Raw genomic sequence first — 16,740 nt, forward strand, 5'->3', positions numbered from 1 at the left:
AAAAAAAGTTCGGGAACGCAAAAATGGAAAAAACGTCAAAAAAGCCGGAACAAATGTCAAAGTCGGCGTACCAGCCAATCAGAAGCCGACATCCATGTTCCTATTTTTTACACGCTCAAATTTTTTATTTAATTTTTGTTTAAAGAGAAGTGAACATTTTACAACTTTTTTGTGTACGGAAACGGGGTTTCTGGTAAAATGTGTAAAAGTCGTAAAAACTTTTTAGTTCTGGAACAAAGCTATTATTTGTATTTATTACAATATTAGCTCTGTTCCAGAACTAAAAAGTTTTTACAATTTTTACCACTTTTACACATTTTGCGTTCCTGTACACAAAATTTATATAAAAATTGCTTTGTTCCAGAACCTGCAAGAAGCTACTATTTTTTACTACGATAGCATTTTTCTCTTTATTTTATCGGAAAAAATAGTAAAAATTAGTAGATTCTTGCAGTACTGGAACATACCAATCATTTACGACTTTTACAACTTTTACCACTTTATAAAGTACGGGAACAGGCCAATTGTGATGAAACAAACTTTTGAACATGTACAGAAGCTGACTTTATGTCTGTTCCAGAACCTGCAAGAAGCTACTAATTTTTATTACGATAACATTTTTTTCCGATTGTTTGAGTGGAGTATTCCCCCATTGGCTCAACTTCATTTATTACCCTCTATTACAGAGAGTAATGTTTTTCAAAACGAACTGACAGTGTTGCAAAATTTTACTGATCGCTACCAATATCATGATTTCATCCCGGCGAAGGGAATTATCAATTGGCTTCTCAGTTTTTGAAATGATGCCTTTTTAGCGAAAAACCGAACTCTTTAAGTGTCTAGTATTCTCATATGAATGAGAATCACACTAACTTATGATATCAGAAAAAAAATAGTAAAAATTAGTAGATCCTTGCAGTTCTGGAACATACCATCTGTAACCCTGCGTTTACAAATGACAGGACAGTTGAGTTCATGTATTGATTGTCAAAATCCCAAAACATGCCTGTGTGACGTAGGAGTCCAGACAACTGCAAAAACAGTTGTAAAATTATGAACGAAAATCATCGATTCCTTTTCGTTTTTCGTTCACATATTTTGTTTTTGTACATATTCTTTTGTTTTCTGCACATTTGAATTATCATCTCACTTCTTTTTCACAAAAATGTCAAAAATTTGTTAACCCGACTGTCTGTGAAAATAATATGGACAGCTGCGAGACAAACGACAAATGTATGCATGTGTTAGTAAATCAGAGTTGTATTTGAAGACAAACTGTCTGGTGTAAACGCCTAGTTAGGAAAACTTTTGCTTGGTTTACATTTACGAAATCCACTCGATTTCAACTGTCAATTCCATTGCTTAAACGTCAAATGAAATCCAATGGATTTCGAATGAGTTTTCATTTGACGTATACGCAAAGGAATTAACAGTTGAAATTTAGTGGATTTCGTAAATAAATACCAAAAAATCCAACATTTTTGACTTTGAAGCCCAAATATTAGCGTTGATGTGTGCAACACAAAGATAATTAGAACAAAATAAATTTTGGGACGTCAATGCTAAACGCAAAATTTTACACAATCGTTGGATGTGTTTACGGCTTTATCATATAGGTCTTTACCTAATTAATTGCGTGTTGTTTTTGTTTCTTTCTGAACGCACACGCGCAATTAATCGTGAGTAGGATAATCGAAAGTCGACCACGAATAATCGACTTTTTTAAATTTTCTCTTTAACCAATAATCGCCTTCTAGTTTTGGACTTTTCAAAAGTCGATTAAATGAAAGCCGACTTGCGTATCCCTAGTTGCAACGAAACAGCATAGGGAAACATTGCACATTATTTGCAATATTTCTCTTGTAAATAGAGGGGATTTATTAAAATATATATTTAATTTCATTATTGTTTACTTGCAGTACAACAAAGAAGTATTTTTCACCTTCCATTGGTAAGTGTAATCATGGAAAATCGTAAAAGTGAAAGCGCTGTTGTAACAAAGACATTTGCCAATCGAACAAAAAATTCTCAAGTAGAAGAAGAACAGAAAAGAAGCCTGTATATATTTATTTGCACAACAACAAAAAGAAATCTGTTTTCTTCCTTTTTTAGAATAATTAACATACCTATATTTTGGCGACAAAGTCATTTCAAGTTGGCTTGACTTGCATAGTTTTGCACAAACATAAGAGCGAAGTACATACCTTGTTTTGACTAACAACAAAAATGGGTGTTCCAAAATTCTTTCGTTACATTAGTGAAAGGTATCCTTGCCTTAGTGAATTAGCCCGCGAACAATGTGTAAGTAGACAGCTGAGAAAAAACACTTGTTAAGACACGATTATTTATATGATTTACTTATTTCATTTCAATAGGTTCCTGACTTTGATAACTTATACTTAGATATGAATGGAATTATACACAACTGCTCACATCCCGATGACACAAATATACATTTCAACATCACCGAAGAGGATATGTTTAAAGATATTTTCAATTATATTGACAAGTTATTCTTCCTTATTAAGCCGCAAAAATTATTCTTCATGGCAATTGATGGCGTTGCTCCACGTGCAAAAATGAATCAACAACGTAGCAGACGTTTCCGTTCAGCCAAAGAAGCCGAAACACTGGAAAAGTTGGCGCTAAGTCGAGGTGAAGTACGTGAGCATGAAAGATTCGATAGTAATTGCATTACACCGGGAACCGAATTTATGGATCGTTTGCATGAGGCCTTGCGGTATTTTATAAAGAGCAAAATAAGTGCAGATCCTCTGTGGCAAAAATGTCGAGTGATATTAAGTGGTCATAACGTAAGTTGGATCAACATAATTTAGAAAAATATTATTTTTCTCCTACAAAATTTATAGGCACCCGGCGAAGGAGAGCACAAAATTATGGATTATATACGCTATTTGAAATCCCAAAATGATTTTGATCCCAATACTAGACATTGTCTATATGGCTTAGACGCTGATTTAATTATATTGGGTTTGTGTACGCATGAATTGCATTTTGTTGTGCTGCGTGAAGAAGTCAAATTTGGTAAAAAGAATAAAAAAGCTTCTGTGGAGGAGACCCGATTCTTTTTATTACACTTAGGATTGCTGCGAGAATATTTAGAATTGGAATTTGACGAATTGAAGCAATATCCAGATTTTGATATAGCTAAATTAATTGACGATTGGGTTCTCATGGGATTTCTTGTGGGCAATGATTTCATACCACATTTACCATGTCTTAATATCTCATCAAATGCCTTGCCATTGCTTTATAATACATATAAAAAGGTCTATCCAACTTTAGGGGGTAAGTACTGAGTATGTGTATCCTGTGCAGACAAACCTAATGTAATTTTGACTCAATTTTAAAGGGAATATCAATGAAAATGGAAAATTAAATTTGGAACGTTTGGAGAAATACTTCGAGGTTTTAGCTGAGGTGGAGTTTGAAAATTTCCAAGAAAACTATGCCGATTTAAAATATTTTGAGGCAAAGCAGTCAAAGGTAAGTAGAATATAAAGGAGACATCTAGCACATTTACCTTTACCCATTATTACCTAGGATAATGGATGGATGTTCAAACTAGTGACTTTTTTCTTATTTACAGAATGGAATTGACGAGGCATTTGATTTTGATGTCAGTGAAATAAATAATGAAAAAATAGATGACGATTTGGCAGCATTGATTGAAAGCAGCAAACAGGTGAGTACTAAAGCCCTAAACACATCCAACGTTTTCGTATAGTTTTTTGTCATTTCTGGTAGATGAATAAAAGACAAAGTGTTGCCAAGTTTCAATTTTTTCTTTATTCTTCTATTAAAAATGACTCAAAACTACTCAAACGTTGGATGTGTTTAGGGCATAACACAGAAAAAGGATTGGTTTGTGGCATGTTATATATTTTTTTTAATAGTTTTTAGATGACGACGAAGATTTGTCAGATGAAGATGGCCAACACATCAATGAAGAATTTGAAAACTATAAACGTAACTATTACATGAATAAATTGAACCAGGAGAATTCAGACAGGTACAACTTTTATCTGAATTTCCAAAATGTATTTTTCCTTTAATCCATTCCAATTTTAGTGAATACAAAAAAGAACAGGCAATATGCTATATAACAGCTCTACAATGGATATTGGACTACTATTATCGTGGTGTTCGTTCATGGGGTTGGTACTATCCCCATCATTATGCACCCTTCATAAGTGATTTAAAAAACTTTAAGGACCATGAGATTAAATTTGATATAGGCAAGCCTTTTTTGCCATTTCAACAGGTAAATGCGTTTTATCCAAGACTATGATATAATACAACTTATCTCTTTTTATTACACTAGTTATTGGCGGTTTTACCTGCAGCTAGTAAACAGCTGTTACCCGCAGCATACAGAGATTTAATGACTAATCCATCGAGTGAACTAATTGAATTTTATCCTGAAGATTTTAAAACTGATCTCAACGGCAAAATAAATGAGTGGGAAGCTGTTGTACTCATACCATTCATAGATGAGGTAAGCTGAAAAAATAATATTCCAATTTCGAACTAAATTTAATTGCAATCTTTTCCGTTAGAAACGTCTGCTTCAAGCAATGGAAATATGTGACCAACAACTAACACCCAGCGAACGTAAACGTAATCAACATGGCCCAATGTTACAATATGATTATACACAAGAATCTCAAGGCCAAGTTCCAGGCATCTATTCTCTGAAACCTTTATATAATGTCTATTGTATAGAGAAACCCTTCTGGTCACGTGATATTATGGTCGCAACAGATAAGACTGTTTGTGTTGAACTGCCGAATGCAGCCAGACATGTATTCTTCCCTGGTTTCCCAACGATGAAACACTTGGATTATAAGGTATGTATAATTAACTATACAATTCTAAAAGGGTACATCGTTCAATGCAAAATTTGCGTTTTGGATACGCACCTTCATCTATGGACCAATCTGCATAGACTGAGAACCGTTATCGGTACATCTAGTAAAACTTATCAATGATGTAGATCATTTCATTTGAATGGTTGGTTATCTACAGGCTCCACAGAAATGTTTTTAGAAATTTATAGTTTCCCAAATAAAATATGTATCGTTATGATCAGTGTAAAAAGGAACATATACGAAAGATAGGTTTGGGGGCCCTAATCTTATTTCTTTGATTATATTTAATCACGAAATATACCCTGAGCTATCATATAACTTAGAGAACAATGTTTTTCCTTCATAATATATAAGTATCAGGCATGTCACAGGAACCAATTCCGATCGAAAGTGGAATTAATTCCGTATTTAGGCTTCTTCAGAAAACAAAATCGAATTTTGTTTCGGAATGAAACCACTTTTGATTTTTCAAGTGGAATTGTATTTTTTTTTTTTTGTGACATGTAATTACATTAAAACACTTGAAAAACACTTAAAATAATAAAAATTTTGTTTTATTAACAAAATCATATTTAATTTCATATGTTTTTATTATTTTATTTATTTATTTTCGGAATTCACCAAATCGATCGAAATCTAAAGAAGTTAAAAAAAACGATCGAAATGAAATTACGGAATTGAAACCATTCCGATCGGAATTTGTAACATGCCTGAATATTTTCAAAGTTTTTGACTCCTTTTTTCTCTTCTTAGTTCGAAATAAGAGGAGCACGTGTTAAAGTCTTTGATTATCCGAGTCGTAATGAAAATATGATTCTCCAGCCGCAGCCACGTAAAAGCTTTGATGATATCTTCACTGTAGCGGAACAAATGTTAAATCAAATAGTATATATTGGTTGGCCACATTTAGTCAAGGCCAAAGTTGTGGCCATTTCCAATAGAGAGAAATATATTGATGTTGATGGCATTAAGGATATGGAGCCGAAAATATTTGATTTACACACCAAAGCTGTAAGAGAACAGTAAGTATTTAAACAAAATATGTATTTTACACGGGAATAAATTTCCATTTTATATTTTTCAGTTTAACAACACGTATGGGCATCGAATTTCCTGATCTCTCAGTACTTGTACATGTACGCACCTATATTGGTTCTTCTTACATTTGTGGCAGCCAAGGTAAAGTAACCTTAAACGAAATGTGGAGTCAAACAACAACGGCATATCCCGCACATGGTGTGGTCTCACAAATTACCGTACAGAATACTATGACAAATCAAATTAAGAAAATTGAACAACTATTCCCCGAGAACAGTAGAATATTCTTTGTTGGAAATCCCTATTATGGCAGCGAAGGTGTGATTATGAACCCAATGTTGGTTTATGAATGTGGAAGGCTTAAGGGTAAGTAAATATTGGCATTAACTTTAAACTACATTTTATTTATATTTTTTTTTTTCTTTTAAATTTTAGTTAATATAACCGTCCTTCCGGAGCCCGATTTCTCCGAAGCCAAATACATACAAAGTCAATTGGAAAAAGACTATATAAACTCGTATCAAGCTGCCTCCCAAATTGGCATACAAATCAAGTGCTTGGCCCGTTTAACGGGCCCAGTTTTAGTTGTGAAAGGAGCTCGTCGCCCTAAATCCGACCTTCCCGATAATCTTGCAAAGATTAATATTGGTTTACAATTTAAATATTTCAAAACACAAGAAGAGCTTGTGGGCTATACAAGACGAATGGATAATCAATGGTTTATGTCAACAAAGGCCATTAATCTGATACAAGATTATATTGAAAAATTCCCCATGGTTATTGAATATTTAAGTAACACATCTGAACGTAGTGAGCTCTTATTTGAAGAAGATCTCTTCCCAAATGAAGTGGGCGCAGGAAAATTAGAAGAAATTGCAGCATGGCTTAAGGAGCAGCCACATATGAAGGCAGAAAAAATTGCCTGTGGTTCAAAGACAATGGAAAAGGAAGCTGTAGAAAAGGTTTTAGAGGCTATTGAAGAGCTAAAGGTAAATAAAATTTTGCCTTTTTTCCTTGAATAAATTTGATCATTTCCATTTCATATTCCTTTCAGACCTTACCTGTTAAGACTGTTAAATTACAAGTTAAACCGCATCTTTTGCTAAAACCAGATGTTAGTTTACCCAGTCATTATAAACCTAAAAGGTCTATACAATTATTTGACAGGGTTGTTGTGGTTAAAACAACATATATGGTAAGCTTGTTGTTGCCAAGTTCTCGTGGGTTCTTATTCATGGATAATTTATGTCCCTTCATGAAATTTTCAGGTTCCTCTCGGTGCCAAAGGTACAGTTATTGGCATTTATCCAGTAAGTGATCCAAATCCAGTACGCTTGGAATGTGTTAAGGCTGTAGATAATTTTTATGAAGTATTATTTGATAAACATTTGCCAAATGGTCATGATGTACATGGTATTGCTGCACAAAGGGTGTACAAAGTTCCCGAATCTTCCGTCCTACTAATATTTACACAAGGTAAAATCCTATCATCCTTATTCTGAATGTAAAGGGAGTGAGAAAATTCAGAATAAGGCTGTATATTTTTTAACATTTGACACATATAATCTTGCATATTTTCCAGGTAATAACAATGAACAATTTTACGAAGCCAAGCTGCAATTGGAAGAAAGCCGCAACAATTCGTTGCTTAAACAAAAACCATCCACCAATCAACAATCTGTAAATAATTCGAATGCAAATGTGAGCAATGTGACAAATCAACCCGATGTAAATATACCACAACTGATGCAAAAAGGCAGCCATGATTTTTGGATGCCATCGGCAAATACAAAAGTTAAACATAGCAGTAATATTGGTGGTGGAGTGACCAACAACAACACTGCAACTTTCTTCAAATCCAATGCGCCGAAATCTCCAAATGTACCGGTCAAAATTTTACAAAATCCATCTATACCTGTTAATTACAATGCTGCAGCGGGACCAACAACATCTTCGACCGCTGTCCCTCAATGCCAGGACGATGGTACGCATGCCTTGAAATCATTATTAGGACTGGCGGCTACAACACAAGGACCATCCACGACACCAATGGGTGCATGCAAGGTACGTGCTTCTTTTTTGGTCGTTGGAAGTAGGGAAGAAGAATAGACGTTTAGGTAAAGTAAAGGAGGTGAAATTTCAATCAAAGTTAATCTACCTGTTTGCAAGAATGTGCATGAAGATAACGATTTTAACTAGCGAAGACGCACGCTCATTTAGCGAAGACACAATTTAGCGGATACACACTTTGTATTGTATAAGAGCTTATCTATCTGTATAAGAGTTTATTTATCAATATACTAACAACTAAAAACGATTATTTGACATTACTGTGGTTCATTTATAAGGGATAAATGATACCGCTGGAAAACGTGAACAAAGGGATATTGAAAAATATAGTGTTTAAAAATTTCATTGCAGAAATTTTGGAAACATTTGCTATTTGTAAAATGTTTCATATTAGTGGGCCCACTTGGCGAAATTTGTGTATATGACGTTCACTTTCAATTAGGATGCGAGAACTATATTCAGCAAATACATAAAACTAACTTCTTCATTGGAGAAATTTTGAGAAATCGATCGATGATGAAATGTTTTCATATATGTGAATGGGCCGACAAAAGAAGCTGATGAGAATTTATGCCGAAATTCGAAACTACAGTCTTATTTTCCTTTCCTGAAAACAAGCCACAACCACCATAAAAAACTTTTTTATTTCCATTTGGATACTTTTACAAAATTAAGGAATATGATGATGAAAATGAAATTTAAGGAATATTAGTTTTTTTTTTTATAGAAGGCATCATTAGTCTACATCATCATCCGTTAATTTTTATTTGTCTCTTAAAATATAACCTTATATTTTCACTTACAGCCACAATTGCCCCAACCACCAACTAGCTGGAGATCCGATGCTCAGCGTTTACCAAATAATTGGAGAACTGATGCTCCACGATTACCTCCATTTAGTCAAACAAATGCTCCGATGGCTGTTATTGGAGGTGCTGTTGTACCATTGCCAACTCCGACACAGATGACAATGGCATTGCCTCCTCAAATGACACCTTTATCGCCTGCTCAATCAACTACAATGCAATTGTCTCAATCTCAGGTATACACACAAAGTCAGCAGCAGCATCCGGCACAGCAAATATTCGCTTCCAATAGTCTAAATCATCAAAAGGGTGCATTTATACCACTACAGGTTGCACGGAAATCAATAACAGCCACATCTCCAAATAATTGTAATACCAATGCCGAAATAACAACAGAAGGCGTTACGCAAAATGTAATTTTTATAAACTCTGAACAAAAGAGTAGATTAGAAAATAATCATCTGTTTACATATTTTCAGTTCTCTCAACTATCTGTGACTGCCAATGCAAGTGATGGAAATAACTCAGCACCAGCTCCACCCACGGGCTCTGTAGACACAAATGAGAAAAAGGTACATTAAAATAAAATACACAGATTTTCTAATTCTAATGTTTTGCAAATCCCGTCATTTTCAGACCAACTATGCTGCCCGCAAAAAGCCGCCACGTGTTCCAAAAATTGGAGCAAAATTTGATTATGCCTTTTAAGTTCAAGAATGAAACCCCCAATTAATGTTATGATGGAAATTCTCTCATTTCATAAGCCTAAATGTAAATTTTATCTTTGATGTTCATAGGAGAAAAATTATTATATGATTCAACTGAAATCATTGTTTATAAATCGTAGAACATACAAATAAATAAATTATTTAATGTTGTTGTCTACTGCTAGAAACCTGCATCGTTTGATTTGTACGCTATGCGTTATTTAAGTCAAAAATAACATCAGATGGTAAATCATAAAGACAATCAGATAACACACATGCTGTTCAAATGTTTATTTATTTATTTGTGCAAACTTTTTTATGTTTTAGTATATCTATTTTACTTAGATACAAAACCTTACAGCATATCGGGCAGTTATATTGCATTTTATTTTTTGCATTACTGCTACTTGCGGATGATGATGAACCACCGGATGATCCTAGGTTTGACTTGCCTTCATTTCCTTCAGAGGATTGTTGTCGTTTTTTACAAGCTGAAAGGAGGGAAGATATCAATCGGTAAATACATCAATAAGGTAAGCTAGCTACGCAATTGCTTTATATTGTAGAACAAAAAGAAAATTCCACGATGTTTGTGAGTGAAAATTAGGATAACAGAAGGCGTAGTTGGATAGAATCTAGATGAACTCTAACAGCCCTATTCTGAACATTCCCATGGGAGCGAAATTTCCCATTCCAACGTTTTCCATATTCTCAACGACGTGGGAACAGCAAAACATGGGAGCTGAAATTTGAAATTAGTTACACCAAATTATTATAGCATAATTTTGGGGGCTGTAATTTTGTTTTGTAATACAAAATGCCTATTTGCATTAAATTCGCGGTTTTTGAATTAGATTAGCAAAAGCGCAACTCACTTACTTCAACAACCGTCCATTGATTTATGGATTTTTTATGTGAATGGAGTCAACGATGTGTGGTGTTGTTCTAATAAGCACATTTTCTTATGAGGGAGCTTGCCAAAATCCTTGTAGATACTCGAGAAGAATAAATTGGGATAGGTAACGACTTTTGGATATAGAGAAACAGCTGAAGATTCTTAATAAAATATAGGTTGTCCACAACCTGACTGACATTCTTCTTCTTTGTCATAAGGATTCCTGTATATTGTACTAGCAGAATATTGTTACATCTCTTTCGTTTTTTCATCTCTTATGCTCCACAATCTGACTTTTAGACATGTCTTTGTATTCCCAGAAACTAGTCAATGTACGCTTTTCCTACTGTTATTCGGAGCATATCATCACTTAATAAATACTTAGTTGACGACCACGTACAGAATGTTTGTAGTGTAAACTAAACAATTTCCAGTAGCTTCGATCTTCTACATTTAATGTGTGGATATAATGTTTTAAAATATCACCTATCACTTGACCATCCCATCGGTGTCTTAGCCTTCCTCTACTGCGTCTTGTGCCTTGATACTCATATTCACATATCTTTCATGTTCTTGACATGACTTAGTCTAAGCAATCATTGCATCACGATACTTTTAGTTTAATACAACGCCGACATTCGCAGATTGGCCCGTGGATCTTTCGAATAAGTTTTGTCAGTGTCAGTGTCAGTGTCACAGCTACTTTTACCACTTCCCATTCTTCGGATCCATAGAAATGCAAGGATAGTAGAGTGTGATTTTTGTTTGGCAAGAGTTGGCTTATTGAGATAAAAGTACCTCTCCAAAAACTTATGTGAGACTTTCCTAGAGAACTTATACTTCATATTTCCGCCACAATAACTCTTACTTGGAAAGTGGTTTGCATGTCTTTCATATAGCTACCAACCTTATATCCCTGGTCTATACTTACATTGTTTGTGTATTAATTTATCTATAACATTGAAATCCATTTGGAAATCGCAATAGCTACATGTCCAGGTATGTTGATTTAATTCATTATCCATATTGATACACCATTGTTGTTCTTGTAAACTATAAAGATATAGCAGAAATGTTATGATGGGATCTTGGAGGACAATGCCACTCTTACCAATTGTAAATATAATTTTCGGAAATATTTATGCCACCCTTCTCCATATTCGCAGTCATTTCATAATCTTTAGCAAAGGGATTTATTGTACAGCCATTTATATCTTCTAACGGTTTATGGTTATACAAATTCTTTAAATCGGCTGGCAATAAACGTTTGATGGTATATGCAACATTTAGGCTCATGAATTTAATAAGGTCATACCATAAATCCTCTTGTAATTGCTTATGATCAGGCATTTTTCGTTGATTTTCCACACTCAGCTCTAAATCTTGAGGGTAATTTTAAATTGTATATTAATTTTGAAAATGATTTTCTAAATGATTTACTTACCAGTTAGTTTTTCCATTAGGAGTTTGTTCCACAATCTACGCAACTTAATGGCCCGACAAAGTAATTCACAACCCACTTCAGGTGTTGGAAATTCCAAACATAACCAAGAGTCACAAACTATTCGTGTAATGGACGAATTTGTTTCAACACTGTAGGAAAACAAGAGTAAACACTGGGCAGCAGGCATTCGAATACAATTCATTAGATAGGGTTTAGCGGTTTCCAAGAGATTTCTATAAAAACACAAAGATTTGTTTGTCTCTTTTTAGAGATGAAGTACTTCACATTACAACTTACTGATAGCACAACACCTGATGTGCCTCACTCAAAGCCTGTTTTGGCAAATAGTATGCTGGCTTCTCCAGTATATCGCTATCATTTAATTTGAGTACATCAAAACATTTGGCAAAATACGAATTGGGATGTATGGATATGAAAGGTTTTAAGAATGTGTGGAAAAACTGTTGCGAACCACCTTTACAGTAATTAAATTCATCGGATATAGCAATCTGTGGATAAAAACCACTCACTATGACCAGTTTTAGTAATAATACATCGCGTAGTTTATCAGTTTTTGATGATTTAAGTAAAACCTTCAAAAAAGCAAAGATGGGAGAAAGTAATTGAAAATATTTATCATATTACCCCTAAATACAAAAACTATAGGTAATTTGTTTAAAAAATATTGATTCGAGGTTAATATGGATACGAAGTTGACTTCTAATGACCCAATATAGTTTACATTTATAAACAAAACTGACCAACTTTGTCCATAGTATCTACATATTTACATTTCAATCTAACCTCCAATTTAGCAGCATCATTATATAAACGAAAATCGACATCTCTAATATCATCGTCAGCATCATCGAAATCTTCTTCGGCATCGTGGCTATGATGTTTTAGAATTTTCCGCTTTCTTGGTTCTTGATATTTTTGTTTACGTTTTATTGCCTTTAACATACGAACTTCACCATGTCGCTTAGCTCTTTCTGAGCTTGTTAAATTATCGTCATTCGATTTCATGGCAGTCATGTTGCAGGATTCTAAAATGTTTTGAAATTGATTGCGCAATTTGGTGATTTCATAGAATCTATAAATGGAGGGAAGGAAAAAAGAGAAACCCTTTTAACAGAGATCTGTCACACTTTAAATTAACGATAAAGGATGTTTTTAAAGTCGCTTCGACGAAGGGTAATTGATGTACTGCACATAGAAAAAGGTTGGTGTTGTGTGGAGGGAAACGTGTGTCGCGACTTTCGTTGTCACACAAATTAAACTCAATATTCATACATAATAACAATGCCTCACCTCTGTTCTTCAATGCCCAGTTTATGACACCATTTACGTGTGCTCTCTCTATTTTCCCACTTTATTAACAACCATTCATGATAAGCTCTTAACAAAGTAAATATATCGCCTTGATCTGATTCAAGAAAAGCACGGGCTTCCTATTAAAACAAAACAAAGGAAATTAATAAAAACGTCCTAAAAATGTAAATGTAAAATAAAATCAACCTCACCTCACATTTTGGATCAGTGTAGGCGCGATTTGTAAAAGGATTTTGTACGCTCATCACAGCGGCCAACGTTAAGATCTTCTCTACATCAGGAAATACACAACCCATTAATAACATTTTACCAATTGTTATTTCAACGGGTAAATTTGATAGAGACTTTCCCAGGGCGGTTATTTTTTCATCCGGAGTAAAGGCGTTCTAAATTCAAGTGAATGTTATTTTAAACAACTACATAAATTAAAAAATATACGTATGTATATCAAAATAATTACATGTTGTTTTAGTCCCAAAATTGTCTGTTCAATACTCTCTTCATCCGGAGATTCTATAAAAGGAAATTGCCTAACATTTGGCAAACCCATAGATACCATTTGCAAGAGAATCGAATCAAGGGGTACACGAAAGATTTCCGGTGTGGGATATGGTTCAAAGGAGCTATATTGTTTTTCACTAAATAAACGAAAACAGGTCTATGGGAAATTTTGTCACTGAAAACATTGAGGAAAGAATTTTATTTAAAACTTTACCCCTGGTCCAGTACGGCCTGCACGACCTTTACGCTGTTCTGCCGATGATTTTGATACCCAGAATTCTTTCAAACGTTGACCCTTACAGGAGGCATCATATGACATTTCCTTTACCTTACCCGAATCAACCACAAAACGTATACCGTCAACGGTTAAAGATGTTTCTGCTATATTTGTGGAAACGATGCACTTACGCATTCCTTCGGGAGCATAATCGAATACCTATGGACATATGTAAATAACGTTTACATTATCTATACCAGTAATGTATTTTACATACCTTATCTTGTTCTGCCAACGAGAGACCACTGTGTAGAGGCAAAATAATCCAATGTGATTGTTGTTCAGCATATTCCTTGGCAGCATCGCATACCGTGGTTATTTCATTGACACCACTGACAAATATCAAAACATCACCACGTTCAGTGGCTGAAATGATTACAAAGTAAAATAATGATATAGCCCTGCATCCCATTAGCTACTAAAATCTTCTTGCAATACATACTTGCATATTTCTCATCAATGAGACTCAAAACTTGTACAAATGGTGCCGGATCTAAACGTCCGGATGTTTTTTGTTGTGAACGTGATGAAGATGTCTTTGCCTGCAATTCTAATGTTGGTGGTGGCATATAAACAGTTTTTATTGGATATAAACGTCCTGGAACTTGTAAAAGTTTTGCTCCCTCATCTTTAAAATAATTATGAAATAGTTCAACATTTATAGTGGCAGACATGAGAATCAATTTAAGACTTGGTTTAGCCCGTAATAGGCATTTGGTAACGCCCAGAAGAAAATCACCATATAGATTTCTTTCATGGATTTCATCGAGTATCAATACATCATATTGTTCCAAGTTGCACTCTAGGGCTAACTATAAATGAAAAAAGAATAAAATTAGTTTTACATAAAATACCGACATTTCCAACAGACCAAAAAGTAATGAAAACATCATACAACTAAGTTGGAAACTCCAAAATAAAAAATAGTCTCAAGAACTCAGATTATCGGTAAAGTTCACGATTATGGTGTTCTTTAAAAAACACTCTAAGGTTAAGGGTGCGTCTTGTAACTGGGTTAACCTTAGAAACTGTCGATCCATGTGCACCACCATGGCGTATAACTAACATCAAAATCATACGCCTCTTGAAACCATGACGTATAATTAACATCAACATCATACGCCTTTTGTAAGCTTAACGTTAGAAACTACCCCTCCATAAAAGCATTTTTTACTGCTGTGTTAGTTTGAAATCATTTTTATGGATATGCAAATATAAAAACCTATGATGGAGACCATAACTGATAAATTACCTGCCTAAACAATCCATACCTGTCTCAGGAGCAACCCTTCGGTGATAAACAAAATATTTGTATGTTGGTTTTTGTTCTTCTCAAAACGAATTTGGAAGCCAACCGTCGAACCATAGTCATCCAGCATTTCGTGGGCAACACGTTTCGATAGAGAAATGCAAGCAAGTCGGCGTGGTTGAGTACATGCTGCAAATAGATAAGAATTAGAAATTAAACTCAAATATTGTTTCACAACTTACCAATGCTCTTATAACCAAATTCAAACAAATATTGTGGAACTTGCGTCGATTTACCACAACCTGTATCACCGGCAATAATAAGGACGTTTGTTTCATCCAGAGCTTTCTTTAGATCATTCTTGTACTTATATATGGGTAAATTTTGTTGAGTTTTTCTTAACTTTTTGATTTTGCCAAAACGTTCCTTTTGTTTAAAATCCAAATATATTAGAATAATTTCTTGTAGTTGTCTTTCTCGTAGCGCAGTGACGACACTTTCTGAAGAAGAATATTTCCGATATTGATCTGAGAAATTTCTATTCTTCTTTGCCTCCTCATTCAGTCGAATTGGAATACAATGTAGTTTATTTGTTTTAGATGATGTTGTCGGTGCTGGCGTAACTCCTTTTTCCTCTAGAGGGTCTGGTAATATAGGTTGGTTCATGCTTTTAAGCATTGCCTCATATTTGTTGACAAATCTCCAAAAATCACTACGATCTTCAATAATAGAATTACGCTGATCACTGCTGATGAGCAGATAATCGAAAGCAGACTTGTTATCACAAAATGAAAAATCTATTAGATTTGTCATTTCTTTGGAAGTCTGGCGATTATTGTTGCGTTGTTTGGATTTAGTCTTTTCCATTTGTATTCTAAAAGATCTTCGCTATTCAGTTTATCAGGCCCGTTTCGACAACTTGGAACGTTTTCACACGATAAGGTTTGCCTGCTCAAAAATGCGTTGTCCGTTTTGGTTCTCATTCGTAAATTGTGTCAGTGTTGAAACAAAATGTGGAAGTAAGTGAACGAAAATGTACATAAAGTACCATACATACAACACTAGCATGTAAGATATTATCTACCTGTTTCATCATATTTTTTACAAATAAAGGTGTTCTTCAAAACATGACTTCTATGTACCTGTTAATAACAAAGGTATTTCCCTATTTCATAAAAATCTTTCTTGAAAAATTTACGCTGGTAACGCAGGTATCATCTTACCTTCAGGTGGTAAGAATTATTACATTATTTTTTACATGGCATGCGCGCATGAGGCAACAATTTTAACAACGCATACATTTTACCCAATTTTATGGGATTCACAAGAATTACTTTTTTAATTTTCAAATACAATACACACATAAACCTTTTTGGTACATTTATGTAAAACCGTACTTCTTTTTGTTCAAAAAGTACGCTTGTATAAAATGACTTCAAAAACGCAACACTAGATCTGAAAATTACGAATGAGAGTCAAAACGGAAACCACGTTTTTGAGCAGTCAAACCTTATCGTGTGAAAACGTTC

The 16,740-nt window shown here is 34.3% G+C and overlaps 2 protein-coding genes across 3 annotated transcripts; one reads left to right on the forward strand and one right to left on the reverse strand.

The window, feature by feature from the left end:
• The first annotated feature begins 1,715 nt into the window (after window positions 1-1,715).
• Window positions 1,716-9,701, forward strand: pcm (5'-3' exoribonuclease pacman). The gene is made up of 19 exons (XM_073973863.1): window positions 1,716-1,951; window positions 2,113-2,301; window positions 2,376-2,813; window positions 2,871-3,309; window positions 3,374-3,507; window positions 3,611-3,706; window positions 3,918-4,033; window positions 4,093-4,285; window positions 4,346-4,519; window positions 4,581-4,871; window positions 5,646-5,914; window positions 5,977-6,296; window positions 6,366-6,919; window positions 6,985-7,125; window positions 7,199-7,406; window positions 7,513-7,994; window positions 8,806-9,219; window positions 9,286-9,378; window positions 9,443-9,701. The coding sequence occupies exons 2-19, from the start codon at window positions 2,227-2,229 to the stop codon at window positions 9,512-9,514; spliced, it is 4,509 nt and encodes a 1,502-aa protein (XP_073829964.1). The 5' UTR covers window positions 1,716-1,951; window positions 2,113-2,226; the 3' UTR covers window positions 9,515-9,701.
• An 88-nt stretch (window positions 9,702-9,789) lies between these two features.
• On the reverse strand, window positions 9,790-16,740 carry LOC141397504 (probable ATP-dependent RNA helicase DHX34). 2 transcript variants are annotated; one of them, XM_073973865.1, is made up of 15 exons: window positions 16,721-16,740; window positions 15,454-16,129; window positions 15,234-15,400; window positions 14,405-14,774; window positions 14,180-14,328; window positions 13,900-14,121; window positions 13,645-13,842; window positions 13,376-13,570; window positions 13,164-13,303; window positions 12,657-12,945; window positions 12,150-12,445; window positions 11,853-12,085; window positions 11,520-11,790; window positions 11,340-11,461; window positions 9,790-10,004 (listed from the first exon to the last, which is right to left on the reverse strand). In XM_073973865.1, exons 2-15 carry the CDS (start codon window positions 16,076-16,078, stop codon window positions 9,808-9,810), a joined length of 3,474 nt encoding a protein of 1,157 aa, XP_073829966.1. In that variant the 5' UTR covers window positions 16,079-16,129; window positions 16,721-16,740; the 3' UTR covers window positions 9,790-9,807. The 2 variants fall into 2 exon arrangements, with proteins under 2 accessions (XP_073829966.1, XP_073829965.1); XM_073973864.1 differs by lacking the exon at window positions 16,721-16,740 and having other exon boundaries at window positions 15,454-16,200.

The sequence above is a fragment of the Musca autumnalis genome, unplaced genomic scaffold, assembly GCF_047663935.1.
Source record: "Musca autumnalis isolate F117 unplaced genomic scaffold, ASM4766393v1 scaffold_3, whole genome shotgun sequence".
NCBI lineage: Eukaryota > Metazoa > Arthropoda > Insecta > Diptera > Muscidae > Musca > Musca autumnalis.

Coding starts and splice junctions, on each gene's coding strand:
- pcm (XM_073973863.1), top strand. CDS start 2,227: ATGGGTGTTCCAAAATTCTTTCGTTACATTAGTGAAAGGTATCCTTGC. Junction 3,310..3,373: donor GGTCTATCCAACTTTAGGGG/GTAAGTACTGAG, acceptor TCAATTTTAAAG/GGAATATCAATGAAAATGGA. Junction 4,286..4,345: donor CTTTTTTGCCATTTCAACAG/GTAAATGCGTTT, acceptor TTATTACACTAG/TTATTGGCGGTTTTACCTGC.
- LOC141397504 (XM_073973865.1), bottom strand. CDS start 16,078: ATGGAAAAGACTAAATCCAAACAACGCAACAATAATCGCCAGACTTCC. Junction 12,086..12,149: donor CATCAGGTGTTGTGCTATCA/GTAAGTTGTAAT, acceptor GTGTTTTTATAG/AAATCTCTTGGAAACCGCTA. Junction 11,791..11,852: donor CCTAATGGAAAAACTAACTG/GTAAGTAAATCA, acceptor ATTACCCTCAAG/ATTTAGAGCTGAGTGTGGAA.